The sequence below is a fragment of the Sus scrofa genome, chromosome 2, assembly GCF_054392235.1.
Source record: "Sus scrofa isolate SSC_HxYL_T2T_F1_AM1 chromosome 2, Sscrofa_HxYL_maternal_Yorkshire_Landrace_v2.0, whole genome shotgun sequence".
Classification (NCBI taxonomy): domain Eukaryota; kingdom Metazoa; phylum Chordata; class Mammalia; order Artiodactyla; family Suidae; genus Sus; species Sus scrofa.
Window position 1 is genome coordinate 100,443,645 of NC_139384.1, and position 22,739 is coordinate 100,466,383.

Below are 22,739 nucleotides of genomic sequence, written 5' to 3' on the forward strand. Positions count from 1 at the left end.
ACTTCAAGGTTAAAAACTTTTACTTGTTATTTCAAATGGAAGACCGGTTTTAGATTTTTTTCCTAAGCCACTGCCATTTTATATTCTGTTTCTGAATAAGTTTTTAGATTTTTTTTAAAAGAAAATTGCTCTGAGGCTTCTGACTTAAACCAAGTTATGTCATAAAAATGAAAATTTCATGAATGAGTTATCCCCTGAAGAATATGTGCCTTTTAAAAATATGGTTAAACTGTAAAGCAGAGACGGATAGATGAGCTGGTAGAAATAGAGCTTGTCTCTTGTCCTGCTGTGCACCCCACAAGGAGGATCTGAGAACAAGGATCCTCTGAAGTCCACAGGAGCTCCATTTGCCAGTGAACCCCACGGCTAGGGAACCACAGTTTAATGGCATAAAGAGGATTCTATTTTTTTTTTTTATTTTTTCTCGGAAAATGTTAGCTTCCCAAGTATAGAGAAAGGTAACTATACTTTGAAATGAACATGAGTAACTTGATTTTATGAAAAAAAATTAAGTACAATTAACTAAACTATAACTCATTAATAAAGCTATCAACTGTGCTTTTCAAAATTTATTGAGGTACAGTTGATTTACAATGTTGTGTTAATTCCTATACAGCAAAGTGATTCAGTTATACCTATATATATATATATATATATATATATATAAAGAATATATATATTCTTTTCCACTATGGTTTATTACAGGATATTGAATATAGTTCCCTGTGCTATACAGTTAAGACCTTGTTGATCCTTTCCATATGTTATTGTAATAATCTGGATCTACTAACCCCAATTCCCGTGCATCCCTCTTCACCCTCACTGCCCCCACCAGCCAGCAGTCACAACTCTGTGTTCTCCTTGTGTGTGAGTCTGTTTCATAGATGGGTTCCTTTGTGTCCTATGTATAGACTCTACCTATAAATGATATGGTATTTGTCTTTCTCTTTCTGACTTACTTAAATTATTCATTTAGTATGATAATCTCTAGGTCCATCCATGTTACTGAGAATGACATTATTTCATTCTTTCGTATGACTGAGTAGTATTACATGGTATATATATATGTATATATGTGTATATATATGTGTGTGTGTGTGTATGTATGTATGTGTGTATTGAATATAGTTCCCTGTGCTATACAGTTAAGACATTGTTGATCCTTTCCATATGTTATTGTAATAATCTGGATCTAATAACCCCAATGAACAAAGCCAGAGATTTAACCTACATTCTCAGAGACAACACTGGGTCCTTAACCCTCTGAGCCACAATAGAAGCTCCAGGACATTTTTTTTTTTTTTTTAAGATCTGAAGTGATTGCTGCAAAATGTTGTGAAAACAACAAAAGGTTGCTCCGTGGGGAGTCTTAAGGAAATTGTGCTGTGCATGGGCACTGGGTGACCCAAGGAAGATAAGAGCCAAAGATAGTATAGGTATCTGAGGAACAGCTAGGGCAGTGGTTCCGAACACCAGCCTGGAGTAGGTTATGAGGGTGGGTAGCAATGAATTGTCTGTATGTTGCATTTAACTGTAGCTATGATTGTGTGTCTCTAGCAGATTTCATCATCAAGGCAGGAATATAATGCACAAAAAGGCACTCCAATTTCTTGAGCTCATAGAGGGTAGGGAGCACAAAAGAATACAAATAAAGATTACTTTTAGCTACATAATGAGGCATTTCATACCTTAGTTGATGTGTACTTCTTCTCTACTACTTAAATTATTATAGTATAAGAACTGAGCTTGAAGAAGTATAGTTAAGATTATACTGACCCATTTTTAAGGGGTTTTATTACATTTTCACTCATGGGAATGTTTTTCCCTTAAGCTATGACATCATATGAATGTTATTTTTAAGCATACATATGCACACTCACACTTTGTTCTGGTTAACACATTTAATTCTTTTAAGCTCTCAGTTCTCTAATTTTATTTTGCAGGTATTCTTTCATATTATCTCTTAATTAGTAAGTTAATGTCCCTTCTTCCACCTCTCCCCAGAAATTGTTCCAAGCGTTTTCAAGCTTCTGTTAGAAAAGTGAACACATGTAGACATTTTGGCTCTGCTTATAATTGGAATAAAGTCATTGACATTATTCTAAAATCTTTGAATTGATTTCTCACAGGCTGCCAATAACAAGTTTTGTGGACTCTGCCACCCTCTCAAAGACCAGACTGCCAGTCCTGGTTCTCCAGGGGGTACAGGTGAGCTAGACCACAGGCTACACACCTGCAATGATGGCAGAGATCTATAGCTGGAGACTAGTTCCCTTGTAAATGGTGTGAGATCTTTAACTGGAACTGTCATTCTTGAGCTCAGAAAGCTCCAGGTTGAAAAGACTCCTTTGATAATTTATTAAGCATGACATGATCAGATTTTTGCCTTCTCTGATATAGTTGTTTTCAAACTCAAAAATAGAAGTGTTCAGTAGCTTAATGTGAACGGCAGAATTTATTTAGGTGATTTCCTTCTAAGAGGAAGGTAAGTCATATGCTCCTTTCCAGCCCCAACCCCTAAAATCACTCCAAGGGAAAATATTTTTGTACCGCTGATTAAATGAATGACTTCTCAGTTGCAGGAGGGATGAAAAGAATTTTACATTTTTTTTTAACAAAAAGACTTTTAAATTAAAAATGAATCCTGCATGTTTGAGAAAGAGGCATATGAGTTTGATGAGAAAGTACTCAACTGAGCAAGAAATAATTTAAATATCATTAGGAGCTTTGAGTTCACTTTGCCACTGAAAAAGTGCTGTCAAAACGCAGTTGGCAGTGTGAGTTCGTAGCCTTGCCCACAGAAGACAGTATAATGAGGAGGATGATACTCCATATCTGTATAGCGCTTCATAGCCCTTAGCTATGTTCACACTTGATTCTCAGTAATTTTATGAAGTAGGTAGAGAAGGAACTTTGGGGTCTATTTAATGACAAAGGAAACTGAGCCCAAGTGAAATCAAGTAATGCGTTGCCACAACTTGTAAGTAGTAAAACCAGGCTTTCTGATTCTTAATTCAGTGTTCTTTATTTACCTTACATATAAAATGGATACAAATAAAAAGTAGAGAAAGCCTTGAAGCAGTGCTATCACACAATTTCTAAATATGGAGTAAGAAATTAAAAAAAAAAACCATACTACTGATACTTGACAAAATACAGATTTAATTGGAGAATTATGAAGATACCTACAGCCAGAGACCCAAGAGGGATTTTGAACAAAACTGCCAACCAGTGATGGTCAAGATAATCTTTTGATTCATGAACAAGAATGACTAGAAGAAGGAATAGGATGGAAAGGAATGAACCCAAGAAAAGGAAAAAGGAGGAAGAGTTTCTTGAGATAGCTGTTGGAAAAGGAAGAAGATGGGAAGGTGGGGAAAAACGTGGCTAGCTTGGAGTAAAAGACTTAATGACGAGTCTATAAGTGGAAAGAGGGAGGGAAAAAATAATTGGGAGTGGAGTACACTGGTGTATGCTTGAAGCTGCTGATTACAGATAAAGTGACTATAGTGCAGCAGGGATGTGACAGACTATAGTGGTACCATCACCCAGACAGCCTGCTTAGAGCCTGAAGCCAATGGGGGCAGTGCTGAAATGAGATGCCTAGGAGCCCATCTGAAGGTGGATGCAACTAGTCATTTATAGTACTGGCATGGTTATTCCTTGGGGATAATATACTATGTTAATAGAAATCATTCAAACTTTGCTTTGTAAAAGTTTTGCCTAACTATATATGTTTGCTCTCCTTAGTTATACTGAGGTTCTTGAGGGCAGAGCCATATCTTGTCTATCTTTGGATTTTCATAGCCCAGAATAATGCCTTGGCACATTAATATTAACTGAATGAATTCCTGCCTGAGTGTAAACCATTTGAGGGCCACAGACTGTCTGTATTTAAAGAAGTCTTTTGCATTTCCCCATAGTGGACAAGGCAATACCCAATACACAGAAATACACCATGGGTGATCAATTAATACTTAAAGAATGAGCAATACATCAGTAGGCAAGAGAATGTTATCAGCAGTGGGTACAGTGTGGTGGGAAAATTTGTTTCTGGAAAGAGCAATATGAAAATAAACACAAAAGGAACGGCAACAGATCTGACATGAGAGTAGATTAGAAGATGGTATTTAATCCGTCATTATGACCCTTTAAGTTTGTAAAAGTGCTTTATAAATTACAAAGTACAGTCACATGTAGAATTCTGTTTACATCTATGTAATGTACAAGGTTATGGGTTGTTAGTGGAAATTTGGGGAAGATGGCTTTAAGCAACCTAGGTGCTCCCACCTTTGTGTAATGAAGAATTATCTTTAGATATTAGAATATGGCTCTCAAATATAACTTGAGATATTTTATTATGACCACAGTGCACAATTCAGCTAATACCAATTTTTAGATACCTAAGAGAGCCAATACAATCATGGTTATCTGATTTGTAAAGGTGCTTCCCAGAAAGAACGTTCCAATGGAATTTTAGAATTAATCTTATTTTGAAAGCAAGCATTGTGAGGGCTTACCTCATAGCATTTCTCACAGAGGTAAGATAGTGCCCATTATATATACTTACCTATTTTTAGAAAAGAAAAAGACCTTTCTGATTGTTCCTAAACACAGACATTCAAAGTGAATGTACAACTGTGAGGCATGCAGATACCATGTCAGGATGCCAATTAAACTCCCCTCGCCGCCGCTTTTAAGTCTTAATCTAAAAGTTTCTGTAGCTCAGTTTTATTTTCCCTGGCATCAGGAATTTTACTTTATTATACATGAATATAATTCAAAGTGGAATTAAAAATGAAGTCATCTTTAATGAATTTCTGTATTTATTGATATAAAATAGGCTTCCAGAAGAGTCATTCTAGTGGTAGTTATAATTAGTTCTTATCAGCCATTCTAAATATATATTTGAACCACAGAGAACTATTTAAAATTTATCATGACCTAAAAAGAATTTAGGTATTCTTCAAAAAAAAAAAAAAAAAAAAAAAAAAACAGGCACCTTAGCAAAGGACTAATTTTAAATACTCAACACACTGAAGGAAGACAAACACTGACATATACTATTGGAAGGCTTACTTTCCTACTTGTATTAACACAGTTTTCCTCTAGGAGTTCCCATTATGGCTCAGCGGGTTAAGGACCCAGTGTTGTCTTTGTGAGCATGTGGGATTGATCCCTGGCCTAGCTCAGTGCGTTAAGGGTACAGTGTTGCTGTGGCATAAGCCTTAGCTGCAGCTCCAATTCGACTCCTGGCATGAGAATTTCCTTATGCCACAGGCGCAGCCATAAAAAAAAAATTCCCTTACTTTCTTACTCTATTTTGTGGAACTGTAATAATGATTGACGACATCAGCATTGCCTGATAATGGTTTGAAAGAAAAAGGAGATGTATAAATGGAATGCCTTTACAACATATAATAACCACTTTTTCAAACTTGGCCGTTTTCATGTTGTTCTAGACTTGTTTACATTTTCAAAAGATTATCTAAACTATGGTAGTCTGTTTTACAAATGTGTAACACTGTAATGTGATTAAATGGATTATTTACTTGAATCATAAATTAATCATGTGTAGTAATGCTTTAAATGAATCTTAGCATGTTTTGAAACTTTTTTTTTTTTTTAAATGGCTGTACCCACGGCATTATGGAAGTTCATGGGCCAAGGACTGAATCGAAGCCACAGCTGCAACCCATGCCACAGCTGAGGCAACGCAGGATCCTTTAATCCACTGTGCTGGGTCAGGGATTGAATAGTGCCTCTGTGGCAACTTCAGCTGCTGCAGTCAGATTCTTTTTTTTTTTTTTTTTTTTTTTCTGTCTGTTTGTCTTTTCTAGGGCCGCACCCGCAGCATATGGAGGCTCCCAGGCTAGGGGTCTAAATCAGAATTGTAGCTGCCGGCCTACGCCAGAGCCACAGCAACATGGGATCCGAGCCGTGTCTGCGACCTACACCACAGCTCACGGCATTGCTGGATCCTTAACCCACTGAGCGAGGCCAGGGATCGAACCTGCAACCTCATGGTTGCTAGTCGGATTCATTAACCACTGAGCCACAGCGGGAACTCCAGCAGTCAGATTTTTAACCCATTGCACCACAGTGGGAACTCCTGAAATATTCCTAAAAGATGGATTTTACCCTTTCCCACAGATTATATGCATTCATATTTCAAACTTCCACTTAATTATATCTGACCTTCTACTTTCAAACTGTTGTTCAAGAACAAAATTCATGGCATTACTCTAATAATCTATAAGAGTTCCTTGTGGAACAAAACACAGATAAAAAACCAATACAGAATACTCACCTTGGAAATACTGTCCATGTCTCCTGAGCCTAAAACAAAATGTGGAAAGCAAGCCTTGATTAGGTAATGAGTCCATTTTTTACTAAGTACTCCTTTAATAAAAACAAAATGCGATCATGCAATACACTGTATGTATTTTCCATGTATATCTCCTGGATGTTTGAACCTGAAAAAATTACTTTGCTCTTACACTGAGTAGTAAGTAAGCATTATGTGATGGCAAATGCAAGGAAGAGTTGCACATCTAGTTCCCAATCACCTACTTTTTTTGGTAAAAGCAGAATGAAAAATTCTTGCTGCCATCAATTCCCGAAAGTGAATGACTAGATATATATATCATACACAATTCAAAAATGTGTATACTGATACAAATACGTACATATATTTATAGATATGTAAATAGAGAGCAAAAGAGATATGTCTGTTCTCTAAAATGGTGTTTTTGTAAACCTGATAAAATATAAAGTGGACACTGGCAACAATATCTGAAAATGTTCTGAATCATATTTACTATAATAACCAAAATCAAAGTATTCTTAATAATGTTAAAAATCTGGCAATGATAATATTCATGGCAATCCATCAAAATTAATAGTCTTCAAAATACAATGTTTTAGTTTTATTTTAATTCTTAGAAAAAATGGGCAATCAATACTAATTTCTTACTTAAGAAATGGAAATTATAACTTAGGTAAAAAGAACAGTAATCAGATCCTTGCCACGATTTTAGTTTTAACTATTTAAAGTTTTCCAGGCATGAAAATATCACAATATTTTAATAGTACAGCATTCAGTTGAAAGTTAAAATAACAAGGGCTTATTAACCCAATTAATTTATAAATAGGCATAATAAATGGCTAAATACTGAATGCAGTTATGTATATATAAATATACACAATAATACTCATTATAGATGACAAGTATATGTAAAATTATTCTTCAAATTCTATTCTAGTGAATAATATAACTGAGAATGTTCCATGACCAAATGTCATCTTTTTGTGAATGATTTTACAAGTCAAAAGATTAGAAGTGAATTACTTGATAATAAATTAGAAAGTGAAATTCTAGAATGGTGCTGTCCAGTAGAACTTTGTGTGATGATGGAAATAGTTCTTTGCCCTGTCCATTATGACAGCCATTAGCACATGTGACTACATGCATTTGATATGTGGCAGTGCCAACAGAGGAAGTGAATTTTACATTAATTTAAAATTAAATAGTCACACATAACTAGTAGCTTCCATAATTGGATAGTGCAGATTAATATTCTTAAATCTAGGCAAAAGAAGCATGGATCCTTAAAAGCACAAATGTGTCTCAAAGTTTTGTAATAGCTCTTTAGCCATGTATAATATACTACTACTACTATTAATATAATACTGTTTTTCCAAGTATCAGAGGATAGCATTTCCTGATCTAGGGTGGGGTTGTAAAGTCTGTGTATCACCTGAGTGACTCATGGGCATAGTTTCTCCAATTTAGGTAAAAAAAAAAAAAAATGGTAACAGGTAAAAGATGTGATAAAAAAAATTGATCACAAACTTCAAACCACACTTGTAAAGTAAGCTTATGATGTGAAATGATGATGATAAGCACACACATAAATATCTTTCTTTCTGCCTTTTCATTTGGCCTGCCTATATATACAGCATACTGTGTGTGACCAGGTCAATCGTGTATGACTTGTCTCTAGTTCTCAGTATTGGGAAACTTTTTGTTTCCCTTGAGCATACTTGGATGCATTTGGTAAGAAAATAATCATTTATGAAGTATGTTTATGGCCATTATTCCCACGACTTGAAATAGGCTTTATTACCAACACAGACAATGCGGGCAGTGTTCTCTCTTAAGAGAACCATTCAGGTTTTCCAGACTGTGATTACCAATTTTATTTTTAAAAAGAGACAAACATTAACATACAGAAATGAAGTCAAAATCTTGGAGGGAACTGAAGTTCCTCTGAGACTGTGTCTCTGGACCTTGGGAGAGAAACCTGGGGGGGAAGGTACCACAGTCCTCACAGTACCCAAAGCAGTAGTGTCTCCTTTTACCATAAAATGCTCAGGTTTCATAGGTTATATGAGCTAGATGAGAACAACTGTCATTTATCTAATTTTCTAATCTTTTGCCATTGTAGCAAATATACTGTGGATTAAATGATCAGTTGTAGGTAAAAATGGAAGCATTTCAAAATGAGTTCCTATGTACAGAAGAACTCTGCCAATCAGAAAGTCCTCTATGCAGAATTAGGGTTTTGTTTTGAGTTCATTTCTGAAGATCAAATTTAATATCCTTACCTAATGAGCCATTCATGTGATGTGACTCCATTCCTCCTAATCCACCCATGGGACCATCTGACCCAGGGCCCATTGGAAACTATTTAAAAAATGGAGAAAATGACTGTGATGGCATTGAAAACAATTGTTTATCTCAGTGTTGCTATATCTATCTTTAACACTGTAAGACACTTCTACAAGTTACTTTCATTTTCAAGTTAAGGATATTATTTCCTAGATTTTCCCCAGCCTTCTAGATTCTCTAACTGGACTCTTGTCCTTCATTCATTCCATTTCTCTGTGTTCTGGATCTTCAGGCTAATCTTTACTCATACCCAATTTTTCCTTCTTCAGATTTCCTTGACTAGAAAGCAACATAATCCTGTGCAAATGGGAAGATAAGCATTCTTTTCTAGGCTATTGACAAATTTTGGTATTATAAACCAGAGGTAGTTCTGAAGAAGCTGATTAAGATACTGGCTTATTAATAAGAATAACTGAACATTATACACCAACATTAACATTTTTCTTAGCAGACACTCCATCTTTATCCAAATGGACATAATAATTTCAACTTGAAGGTTAAATACATTTAGCTCCTTGGGGATAGCTGAATATAGCTAAGTCTTCTTGGCAGTCCAATGACTTCTATGTCAGTTCAAAGACAATTAGACATTCAATAGCAGTTATCTTTAACATTTTTAAAAGCAGTGATATTTTTGAGTGAAACCTTACATTAGAAGCCTGGTACAAAACAGATATGAACAGATGTGCTGTGGTAGAGGTGATGTCCAAGAGCTGCCCACTCAAGTTTTTCCCTCAACTCTTTGGAATATTTCTAACGAAACCTGGACCCCATTTTAAAGATAAGCTGTCTATAATTATTTTACGTTTACAGTGAAGATAGCCTACTGAAAACACTTGTTCTTAAAATATCTCATGCCCAAACCATTTCTCTCATGTCGTAGGGTATGAAATATTGAAGGTGGTATTACATGTATTTGTATTTATGTGTGTAGATGAGGTGGTGGTGATGACTATCATATAGGCTTTTTGAGGAAAAACTGCCCTCAGCAGACACCCTGTATACCACCGAATTTGTGTGGAAATTAGATGGCTTTCCATCACTGTGATCACACAAACCACATGCTTATACATTTTCCCAGCATAAAGCCAATTTTGCTGCTTAAAAGCACATGTGTAGATTTTTTTTTTCTCCCGTGAATAATTCGGAATATGGTTACCTCTAATGAGAGGTCAGAGAACTTAGCTTTGAACTTACTGTTATTTTTTAGTTTTGTCAAGAGCATAGTTTAGATCTGGGCAGAGAAGCTGGTGCCACTGAGGTCAATAGCCTGTGAACCTCAGTTCGGCCTTTTTATGTGCTTCTGCTGTGCTTTACATGACACTAAGACTGTAGATTTTCTATCTAAAGCATGTAATGCTACAGTCCCAGCTCCTAGCAGGCATTTGCTTTCACTACCTCTGACTGAAATGAATGACGTTTGAAAAAGTGACATGTTCTTCTTCTACTTTTCTTGACGCTCTTATCTTCATAATAAATTTAAGCACCAGAATGGAACACACTTGGATGATGCTGGTTTAGCTGCCTGCAGAAATGTCTTCAGTACCATATGCTCCTGGTTTCTTGCCTTACTCCCTCCCTTTCGAATATCGCGTTTTAAGATAAGAAATTGCAGTATGAAGAGCTTTGCTACATTTGTGCTGAATTTCTAAAATGAACATTGTTCATTATCATATTCAATATTCTTTAAAAATCTCTGTGAAAACACCTTTTAGACATTACTGACAGTTTTCTTATACTGGTTCTTCTCCCTGGAAATTTATTGGGTGACATAGAGAATACTGATAACTGAAGGCAGTGCTGCTTAACAGAAATAGTATGTAAGATACTAATGTGAACTAGTTGAGTAAATTGAGATATATTAGCAGCCATGTTTAAAAAGTAAAAAAGAAACAGGGTAAGCTAATTGTTAATAATTTTATTTACCTTCTATATCAATATTATCATTTCAAAATATAGTCAATATAAAATTTTAATGAGGTATTTTGCATTTTTGTCATTCTAAGTCCTCAAAATCCAGGTGTGTTTCATCTTGCAGCACATCTTGGTCTGGACTAGCCAGAGTTCAAGTGCCATATCATACTGGACAATTTAAAGGTTACCTATGTTATATGCACTGCTAGGAAGCTCAGTTATAATAATTATTTCATCTATAGTTTTTGGTATACTTTTTGAAATTCTTTTTTTTTTTTCCTTTGCTTTTTAGGACTGCATTCACAGCATATGAAGGTTCCCAAGCTAGGAGTCTAATCAGAGCTACAGCTGCTGGCATACACCACAGTCACAGCAATGCTGAGCTGCATCTGTGATCTACACCACAGTTCACGGCAACGCCAGATCCTTAACCCACTGAGTGAGGCCAGGGATTGAACTCACAACCTCATGGTTCCTAGTCGGATTTATTTCTGTTGCACCACAATGGAAACTTCCTGAAATTCCTACATCTGATTTTTCTTTAATTTGAGCTTTTATCCATATTTATCTGTCTATTGACTATTTATTGTTAACATGTAGGTCTTTTATTATAGATAAATGTCACTTTCCTCTAAGCTTTCCTGGAAAAATCATGACCATATCTTATATTAAGAATACCCAAATTCTTTCTGTAGAACTGCTTCAGTTGTATATTTAAACTCCAGCTGTCAAAAACTTAGAGAAAAACAAGCATATTCAATTTCCTAATTTAACTTCAAGTTTATCAGAAAAAAAACATGTTAAGAAATTAGTGATGCAAAAAATGAGGCTAACATAAATGGTTACATATTACCTGAAACTTTCACGTAGTATTAATTATTGAGATAAAATAATGCTATATGCCAACATTTTATCATTGATTAGGTTCAGTTTTACATTTAAGTTATATTGATATGAAATCTTTTGTTACATACACTACACACACACACACACACACACACAGACATATACACACACACAATCAGAACATGGAAAGAATTTGATTTTTTTTTTTGATATCCAGTAAGATCCTGGATAATAATAGCACCGAGGAAAAGGAATGTACTTAAAGAATTTGGGTCTTCAAATGCACTCCAAAAAATTAAAAAAATTCATATTTACATTAGGCCTGTTAGGTCCCGGAGGTACTGCATTCATTAAAGTATACATGTTGTCTCCAGAGTTGGTTGAATCTGAAACAAAATATTATTGAATTAATATTTTTCATTACAATCAACACCCAAGTTATCACAAAGTAATCATCAAAGATTATCTGTACACTTAAGCATATTAATAGCTGCAGTATTTGAAGTGGTCATTACTTAAGTTCAGAAACAAATACCTGTAAGTTGTTCTCTGATCCAGAAACTATCATTCTGAGTCTGTAAATTAGGGATATTTACCCAATATATCAGGGATAATCACTTGAATAATTCCGGTCAAAAGGAATATTACTTTAAGAATCTAAAAAATTCCAGTAATTTTTTTTCTGCTTTAAAAAATATGAATACCTTTTGACTTATCTAAGCAATTCATATGAATAAATATAACAAAAATCTCTTAAAATTCAGATTTAGTAGATTTTTAGTTATTATTTCCTTAGGCAGCCTATACACCAATTTTAAAAGTTTATTTAGCTAATAGCTAATAAAAGCTGGTAGAATATCCTGGCTTAGTTCCCACAGAAAGAGATTAGAATAAGACTATATAACTGGAAAGAAAATTCTCTTGCTTGACGTAAAAGCCAGTTTCCATTAGCACAACTTTGGACAAAAATTTTTTTTACTTATTTTATTCTCGGTTCATTATAAAACAAATAACTAGAGTGTACATCCATATAAATATATGTAACATTTTATAGAATTAAAAACATTTTGTATTTCATGTCTATTAGCTAATTCTAATTAAGTCTCTGAGTATATGTATTTATAACGTACAACCTAAAGTGAAAGGTTTTATATTTTACATTTAGGAACTATCAATTATAAAATGTTTTTATATTATCCTAAAATTATACAATTTTCTTTAATATAAGGTAGTGGGCCTCTCTATTTTGAAAAATGTGTTTCAAATGTTTTGTACTGATTCAAGGCTGAAGACAAAAATCAGTTGCTTTCTCATGGCAAAAACCATAGAGCAAAAATGGGCAATTACTTTTCCTCTTATTTCGTGATTGTTAGATATTAATTTATCATTTTAGAGTAGGTTAGATGCCATTTTTTTTTCAGGGCTACCCCTGTGGCATATGGAAGGAAGTTGCCAGGGTCGATTCAGAGCTGCAGCTGCAGGCCCACACCATGGCCACGGCAATGCGGGATCCAAGCCCTGTCTGCGACCTACACCACAGCTCAAGGCAACACCGAACCCTTAACCCTCTGAGTGGGGCCAGGGATTGAATCCATGTCCTCATGGATACTAGTCAGGTTCGGTACCGCTGAGCCATGACAGGAACTCCAGTTAAATGCCATTTATCCTGTGTTTTTAAATAATGATCCATAACCCGAACATAATTTTTTACTTCTAGAGTAATAGATTATACTATTGAGAAAGTTGAAATGTTCACCTCTGGTTGACCTATATCTGTTTAAGCTCCTTCCTCACTTTTGAGGCCTTAACTATTTTTATATCCTTCTGTATCTCTCCTGTCATATATTCCTGCATATAATCAACCTTTTCCATCTGCATATTTCTTTCTTCCTCCAAGCATGTTCTCTACCCCATTCTCCCTTTACTGAAACTATACTCTCAATATTCAAGGCCCATGGCCAATGCTAGCTCTTCCTTGAAGGTTTTTTCCCCCAATACGTGAAAGTGTGCTCCCCCACTACTGAATTCTGCTTTGCATTATAGTTAGTATTTTGTCTTATTTTTCCTTCCTGCTTGAAACTAGATTATAAATTCCTTGACAGGAGGAAAGGGCCTGTGTCTTACTCATGTTGAATATTATGGACAATAAATACCTGCTATCTTAGATTCAATTAATGGAATAAACTCTATCCTATAAAAACTTGTTTTTCAGAAAAGCCTGGATTGTTTTTTAAACATAGGAAACCTTCGAATGGTTTTTCACCTTTTGTTAGCTTTACTAATTTTACTTAGTAATTTTAGTAATTAATTTGAAAGGAAAATGAAGAGTATATTTGAAAATATGCAGAAAGAGAAATGTATGCTTCAAATACAATTTTGTCTGAAAATGAAAAAAATTTGAGGGAATAAGCTTGGTATTTTCTAGACTATGTCTGATACATATATATATACACACATACAGAAAAACTTTACAAAATAGGTATTTGGGCACCTATTTTTGGGGGGATATGGGCTTCGTATTAGAGGACTAACTGTGATAAAGGGTGAGTACATAGAATATGCAGAAAAGCTAGTAAGATAAACTGGTGGCAATTTCTAGCTTGAAAGGAAGAGGTGATCAGATTACTTATTACCTGCACAGTTTAAGTTAATCCAAAATTTTTTTAGTACTGTAGTGAAGTATTAATCCCATGCTACCTTCATAAATTAAACCTTAACTTCACCATACAATAATGCAAATATGGGCAAGATGTTCAATTCATAGAATTCTATCTTCAATGAAGTCTGTTTCACTTCAGTGAACATGCTCTGAGAACAGAGATGCACGACAACTTGTAATATACACCAGAGTTAGTAAAGCAAGGTAAAGTTCTGAATCATCAAATTTATGCTTTTTCTATACTGAACTTTCAAAGCTTAAAAATATTTATTTGCGTGATTATTTAATTTCAAACTTTCGTATATCTTAGATTTCCACAAACCAGTTAAGAACATAGGAATTTAACAGTACGACATAATAAAAAAGTTTTCTAACTATAAAAAGTTCCCATCTATCATAACCCAGAAGTTAAAACTGACAGTCTACTTCTTTGTTACCTACTTTTTAGAATTCAGTGTTAAATGTTTTAAAATAACATTGTGATCATACTGTATTAAATCATTTTTCTGTGTCATGAACAATTCTTTGATAATAACTTTAATGGCTATATTATAGTCCATAAACATAGGTTAAAAATTTTACTAAAATTGGATTAGGCACGAAGGTTGAGTCTATTATTTTACTCTTGGCTATAACAAATGAGCATAATTCTACATGATTCTTGGATTGTGGGATTAAAGAGTCAAGTGGTAATGAACTTTTCACAGCTCTTGCTACAAGTTGCTGTGCTACTATTAGAGTCCTCAAGACTTAACACTTTTAATAGTTTGTATTAGAGTCTCAGAGAAAGGAGAGATTTAAAAGATTCCAGGAATATTGAAGTATTTTAGTTTAAAAGATTAAAAAACTTTCCCCACAACATAGTGGATTCATTAGCTAACCAATATCTACAGACATGTAGGGTAAATGATATTCTAAGCACACCCACGTCTATCTTAGATGCTAGGTATGGTGGGTCTTATTTACTCTATTAAACCTAATAGATCTATGTGTGTCATGTGTTACTAAGGCAGAGTTTTTCTTAAGTTGTGAAATTTGGATCTTTTCCACAATCTCAAGCAAACTTTCAGACAGATAAATTACCGGGCAATCCATAAAAATCAATACCGTTTTCATTCTGATTAAATCTGTTACCTATACAACAGGAATTTTCTAAATGCTTACAGTAACTGGACAATAGTTATTTAAAAACACTATTTCTTCCTACTGATTATCTCTACTTGACTTGTGAAACCATCAATGAGGTAATGAATACTACTAACTTTCATAACAATTTCTGTATTTTTTGATTTTTTTAGTCTAAGAATCAAATGCCCACGTGGCTAGTTCGATTACAATACCTGCTGGACTAGGCATGATGGGTGTTCCTGGTGGCCCTCCACCTCCTGGAGGACCCTAAATAATTATACAAAAGTTCAGTAAAAGTAAGGCATTTCATTAAGCAATATAAGGAAAAACAGAAGTTAGACTTTATAATAATCCAATTTGAAAATAGCAGAGGAAACATATTTTCTCCATAATTTATTTTCTTTGAATGCATGCTCATCTCAATGTTATGCAAAATATAATTTAGCTTAAATATGTTGAGACTGTCTTGACAAGTTTCCAAAAACAATGAGCCTGTAACACTGATTTATTATTCATAACTTAATCACATCAGGTATAATGAGTTGAAGGAAAAAACCATTTAATAGGGCCTTGACAAATCCATAAAATAGAAATAATGCATGTGCATTGGTCATTTAGTTTGCTGTAATTTTCTTGTATTTTGTCTCATGGGTTTTTATGGACAACTGAAAACCAAAAGATATTCATATGTTTAAAAATACATTGATGCTATTTCTATCAGTATCAACTGCAACACTTGTGGGCCTTGTACCTTCAGCTATCACATCAATAAGAAATGAGAGGTAATGTTGACGGATGCGGAAGGTTCCCAAGGCTGTAGCAACACAATCAATCTGAAATGGGTATTAGGTGATTCTTAAGTTCACAATCAAACTGGCTAATTCAGGCAGTGGGTTTCAGAATTTTCAAATGTACAATAATCAGTTTATTAAGTGGCTAAATGTTTGCTTCATTGTGAGTGTACAGACATACCCCACTAATTATTTCAAATAATACAGGTATTGCTATTGATTAAACAGCTTAAATTTACTTTAAATAAGTTAGTTAATAGTTTCATAAAACTAGATATCAAGCGTATTCTTAATTGACTTTAAGGAAAAATAGGTGTTACCCAAACTTTGTAACCTTCATTTCTGTTTCATAGAGAATGAGAAAAAAGGCTTTTTTTAGTTTTTGTAGCTTCAGGGAACACTGAGCACTAAGATCACAGGTCCAGAACAGCATGTGCTTTCACTATGTTCTTAAAACATTATTTCCATGGAGGGTAAAATGCTCATTGATCTTCTTCCTAAGTACACCTTTTCTCCTGCCCTGGTTAGCTAACCACCTCTGAAAAGTTCTTTAGAAAATATTTTTCCTTTTCCCATTTTATCCTTGCTTCTCTGTCAGGCATTTCCCCAGAAATATTCTAACAAAATATCTTATGGCCTTGAGATGCAGCAAGGATTATAGCGTTATTATGATGGTTAAAAGGTCATTTGTAAGTTCAACAGGTCAGGTAAAACCTTGCTAAGTTGACTAACGTGAATAATTGGAAGATTTTAACATGTACTAAAAGATGGTAAATCCTCTTGATTTCTTAGCCTGAAAACTAAAAAAATCCCCCCAAATTACTAGTCATTCTTCTGCTATCTGATTATTCTTGTGATTAGGAGAAAGTTTAATGTCGCTTAGACTTTGTGTATGGTGAATGGGATGGGGAGGGATGCAGATTATTCTGGAGAACTGCAAATCCAAGCATATCATATTGTGTAACTGGGGATGGCTTTCTCCGTGATTGGGCAGAGTGTATTGTACTGGTTTACAGAAACATATGCTGAAGTAAAACACAGTACTCAGGGCAATTTTGGCCAGATTGATAACTGTTTCACTAATGAATATCAGCATATGTACTGAGGTTGGCAGATGAAACAACTCAATACAAATCAGATGTTCACTTCTTAGCCAATACACAGGGGCTCTTCTTAACATCTGGACAACTGTTTCATTGCCCAAATAAAATGTAACATCAATTCTTATGAGCAAACAAACCCATATGTACTTACTACATAGTTCCCAGGAGATGCTGAGGAGTATGGTATCTGGAACATGAACAGGACAAAAAATATATATATATTGATTCATGTGGCAATATGGAGACTGACCTAAAATGAATCTATTTTCTAACTTTTATCAAGTTTTAAAATTTATCACAAAAGATAGTAAAGAATAAAGGCATTTATTTTTAGCAACATGGATGGACCTGGAAATTATCATGCTAAGTGAAGTCAGTCAGACAATGAAACACCAACATCAAATGTTTTCACTGACATGTGGAATCTGAAAAAAGGACACAATGAACTTCTTTTCAGAACAGATACTGACTCACAGATTTGAAAAACTTAGGGCTTCCAAAGGAGACAGTTCGGGGGGTGAGGGGATGTGCTGGGGTTGTGTGTTAGAAATCTTATAAAATTGGATTGTGATGGTCATTGTACAACTATAAATGTAATAAATTCATTGAGTAATGAAAAATAAATTTAAAAAGAATGGCATTTATATCTAAGTGCTAGAAAATGAATAAAATGCAGTATTATCTTGAATTTATGAAAAAGAGTGGACTGTAGTCAAGAGGAATTTAGACAGAATTATAGCTTCAAGTTACACTGCTTTCAGGGCAGTTGTATTCACTGCTTGATATTAATGACACTTATTCTGTAATTAGAAAGATATATATTTTGCAACAAAAAACCAGAAACCAGAAGTTTTCAAATTAGTAGCCTTTACAGATGCAATTCTTAATTTATGTTCATACTGGGATACATTATTTTTTTTAAATGACAAGTTTCAGGCTACTATATTCATGCAGTATGGGTCAATACTTGATATATAGACTTCTTCCTTTCCCCTTTTCCTTTCTAATTAGCTTCTAGGAAACGATATAATAAATGCAAAGGATTTTGTTACTATAAGTCTCCAAAGACGGCTAATTTGTGGGGATTAGATATGAGTAACATATTCACTCTTTCTCTGCAAATCAAGCTCTTAAACAAGTTCCTTTCTAGAGGTGAGAAGGAATTAATAAGACATTGCTATGATAATTTAAGAAATGAAAACTGGAAAACATATTTAAAAATAACTCAAGTGTGGCTATTAATAGAGAAGTAAAACCCAAGTATTCTTTTTCACACAAGCTTACTATCTTATGTCCTTCATCTTTTGCACATCCAGAAGAGATATTTTTGCCTTATTCTGCCAAAAGCCAATAAATCAACTGTCTTCTTAAAGTAAAACAGCAAGGGCCAAAATGAGACCTTAAGAGTAGTGAAGAGATTATAACGCTTATACCTAAATTCTCCCTCCACCCCAATACCTTCCACATAGTTAAACATAAAAATAGTATGAACTCAAAATAAGCAGTGGGAAGTACAACAGCTATGATTTGCCTTTGATTTGATTATTAAGTTATTTGAAAACTCTCATTGTCGGGTGTCCTTGCTTTGCCTTAAGCAGAGACCCCATGTAACCTCTGCTCTGTGACTCTGGGTAATGCAGCACTGCAGATGGCCATTCCCAGAGCGTTCAGTATCATTAGTGGTGGCATCACTTCTATGAATATCGGGATCCCTGTGGCAGTAAACATTTATTTGACTTGGTGAATGAATACAGTTTTGCTCTCTTGGGTGCCCTGTGGTTCGTGATCTGCCATACACCTTCTACATATTACTTATTATTTTAAACTTGTATACCTGCCCTCTCTTCAAATCACCCACTTAGCTTCTGGCTTCAACTTTCATCTCCTTGTCATGTTAGCACCTGGCTCATGTTCTTCTGTCTCTTTTGCCTACTGCCATTCTTAAGCAACTTCAAGATAGGATCTAGCCACTCTTTGGAATTTATGCTTCACTGTCTTTCCTATACAACATACCCTGCCTTTCCATTTATGAATATGACTATATCCTTGACATTTTCACACAGAAATCTAAACAACTTTACTTGACTGATGTCTTTCTTGTTGCTCATGACACTCACAATTATTATTCTTTATTTCAACTAGAATGTTATCCCATCACAATTCCTCCATGTTTACTAAGTCCATTATTTCCCTATTAGTTTCCTATTGAATTGCCTGTACCCTTCCCCAATGCCACCATTAGCATTTTGCTTCTCTTGCAGGTATCTTAAATTCATTATCCTAAAATCTACTTTGTTAATTTCTATCTCTTTAATCACTCTCTAGTCAACTTTTCTGTTCTATGGTAAAGATTTCTATTTTCATTTTCTTTTTTTTTTCTTATTTTTAAGGGCCGCAGGCGCCGTATTGTGTGACATATGGAAATTCCCAGGCTAGGAGTCCAATCAGAGCTAGCCGCCGGCCTACACCACAGCCACAACAATGAAGGATCCAAGCTGCGTCTGTGACCCACACCACAGCTCACGGCAACACTGGATCCTTAACCCACTGAGCGAGGCCAGGGATCGAACCTGCAACCTCATGGTTCCTAGTTGGATTCGTTTCTGCTGCTCCACGATGGGAACTCTGAGATTTCTTGACAAGAAACACAAAACAGGATTGACAAGGTCCAAAATGTAATCATGTTACCCAACTTCAATCTAGTTTCCCCTGGAAGCATTTTGTTTTAGCCTTCACGGAAGCCCCAAAGCATTCTAGAAGTGTGCCAGTACACTGAGTGGGGGGATCGCCCAGTCTGTAGCAATTGCCAATTTATGTGGTATAAACATTTCTACAAGGCAGATTTTAAGCTACTGACAATTGAACAATCAGCTCTCAAATTTTTAACAATTGACGTTTGTAAGCTGGCCCTCATTGGTGGCTATGCCATCCTGAGATAGTACTTTGCCCTTCTGTCATAAAATAAGGCCATCAAATTCTTGCTATGCTTTCATCTTCAACTCAACACTCCATTATTTACATATTTAAATTTTCATCCAGTTAAGATAGGATAAAGAAAACACTCTTACCAAAGCTAGCCCCTCCTGACCATCCAATTCTCTTAGTCCTTATTCCTTTTGTCCTTTTAATTTCTCTCTCTCCATGGCTCCTTCAGATACCATTAAATATACACATTTAAAATTACTTTAAAAAGTTTGTTAACTCATCTAGTTGTTAAATTTCTTTCCATTTCTGCCATGTCAAACTCTTTAATTTTGGCTTATATTAACTGTTTCTCCTTCATAGTCTTGATGCCCTTGCTAATAGAAAAGGAGTATTTGGGCTCTTACCCCTAGCACTTTATGGGACTTGTGCTCCCATAAGTTATAACAGGAGTTAACTAGAGCCAGCCTAGTCTGAGCAACAAAACATAACAATGTAGGTAGAAATTCTATGTGAGTATAGAAGATATATTGAGCTGGGTAGCTAGGACTTACAGTGAGTAGGGGTCCATTAGAAAGACAAAGAGAAGGAATGTCATTTAAAAAAGAAACGTGAAAGTACATAGTTTATTAAGGAAATGGTAGGTAATTTTACACAGCTGCTACAGTGTGGAACTTAGAGGGGACTGTGGTAAAAGATGAGGCTATTTGGTCAGACTGAAGTTAGGCTTTGGGAAACAGGGAGTCACAGGTTTGAGACATGCTCAAATTTATTTTAGTCAGATAACTCTAGAAGCATTCTGGAATGTGAATACAAGTTAGACCAATGCAAAAAGTTGAGGCAAGAGATAATAAAAAGTATTCTAGGCAGTGCTGATTAAGATAAGTAGGAGTAGGAGAATTTGCAAATGTACTCTCTGGGGCTTGGTGACCCACAAGCAAGGTGGTGGGGTGGACAAGGGAAGGAAGAAGTTAAGGCAATTCCTATGTTTCCAACTTGGTGACTGGGTAGATGAGGGTGCTATTAATTTATATAGAGGGAATTTAGGAGGGAGGGGACAAGTTTGGGGAATGTCTGACATGTTGAACTTGAAGGTATTAGTAGACAGTGGGACCTGATCAATGGATATTTAGAAATAGATATCCAGAACTCAGTAGAGATCAGGACTAGAGATAAAGCTTCAGTTGAATAAATTTCCATTTAATGCTGGGCACAATACTTATTCTAGGATTTGATTACATTTGATGATAGTTGAAATTGGTAAAAAAAAAAAAAAACAAGATTATAAAGAACATTACTGTTTAAAAAAAGGTCCATATGGAGTTCCCTTTGTGGCTCAGTGGAAAGGAACCTGACTAGTATCCATGAGGGTGTGGGTTTGATCCCTGGCCTCACTCAGGGGGTTAAGGATCTGGCGTTGACATGAGGCGTGGTGTAGGTCACAGATGCAGCTCAGATCTGGTGTTGCTGTGGCTGTGGTATATGCTGGCAGCTGTAGTAGCTCTGATTCGACCCCTAACTTGTATATGCTGCAGGTGCAGCCCCAAAAAGAAAAAAAAAAAAAAAAAAAAAAAAAGCGGATAATGTGATAGAAGGAAAACCACGAGGAAATGTAAAAAGTCAAGCAAGTTAGACTTTGAAGCAAGGAGTGGGGGCAGCTTTGCTAGGAAATTCCTAAATAGGGCTTATTTTTGAATCTTGTTGGCTTAAGTCTTTCAACCTTTCCGTGACATACCTAAGAATAAATAATCAAAAGGAATATGCTGGTAAAAATATAAAAATGAATAAAGAAACATTAAAATGAAAATAAATTAACAGACATTGAGAACAAAACCAAGGAGTTCCCTTGTGGCCCAGTGGGCTAAGGATCTGAGGTTGTCATGGCAGTGGCTCGGGTCACTGCTATGGCATGGGTTTGATTTCTGGCCTTGGAACTTTCAAATGCCATGCAAATGGTTAAAAAAAAAAAAAGCTCCAAAAAACAAAAAAAAAAAAAAATAAAGTGTCAAATATTTCAGAGGTCAGGTATGATGAGGACAGAAAATAAGTCATTATGTTGGATTGGTAAGTAGGTCATCACTAATCTTTAGAATAGTAGTTTTTGTGGGACTTGAAATGGTAGAGAAGTCAGTTCAACCCATCTTCATTTATCACCTGCTATGTTTTAGGCATTGCACTACCACATAGTAATAAGAAGGATAAGATCAAAGAATTCATTGTCCAGTAGAATGGTGGTGAGGGAGGCAATGTGTGAGACACATGATGGTCTGAAACTGAGGAAGTGTTGAGAGAATTCTTCTATCAGTTACCCTCTCTCACCTCTATAGGGATTGGAAGACAGGGGGCTTTATGGTTGTCTTAGGATTTTTTTTTTAATCATGTATTTACATATATTTTTTTTCTACTGTACAGTGTGGTGACCCAGTTACACATACATGTATACATTCTTTTTTCTCACATTAAGTATTCCATCATGAGTGACTAAACAGAGTTCCCAGTGCCACACAGCAGGATCCCATTGCTAATCCATCCCGAAGGCTACATTCTGCATTTATTTACCCCAAGCTCTCAGTCCCTCCCACTCCCTCCCCTTCCCCCTTGGCAACCACAAGTCTATTCTCCAAGTCCATGATTTTCTTTTCTTTGGAAAGGTTCCTTTGTTCCGTATATTAGATTCCAGATATAAGTGACTTCACTTGGTA

At 35.3% G+C, this 22,739-nt stretch overlaps 1 protein-coding gene and 1 long non-coding RNA gene across 22 annotated transcripts in view; one reads left to right on the forward strand and one right to left on the reverse strand.

Annotated features, from left to right (window-relative positions):
- Positions 1–22,739, forward strand: part of LOC146405613 (uncharacterized) — a 95,710-nt gene that overhangs the window by 43,451 nt on the left and 29,520 nt on the right. The window lies entirely within an intron of this gene.
- The window catches only part of SSBP2 (single stranded DNA binding protein 2), a 312,577-nt gene that overhangs the window by 11,378 nt on the left and 278,460 nt on the right, over positions 1–22,739 (reverse strand). For all 19 annotated transcript variants that reach the window (XM_085013959.1, XM_085013956.1, XM_085013955.1 and 16 more), the window contains 5 exons: positions 17,267–17,302; positions 15,434–15,488; positions 11,750–11,820; positions 8,611–8,689; positions 6,311–6,339 (listed from right to left, as the gene is read on the reverse strand). In XM_085013959.1, coding sequence (XP_084870085.1) covers positions 6,311–6,339; positions 8,611–8,689; positions 11,750–11,820; positions 15,434–15,488; positions 17,267–17,302 — 270 coding nt within the window. The remainder of the gene's footprint in view (positions 1–6,310; positions 6,340–8,610; positions 8,690–11,749; positions 11,821–15,433; positions 15,489–17,266; positions 17,303–22,739) is intronic.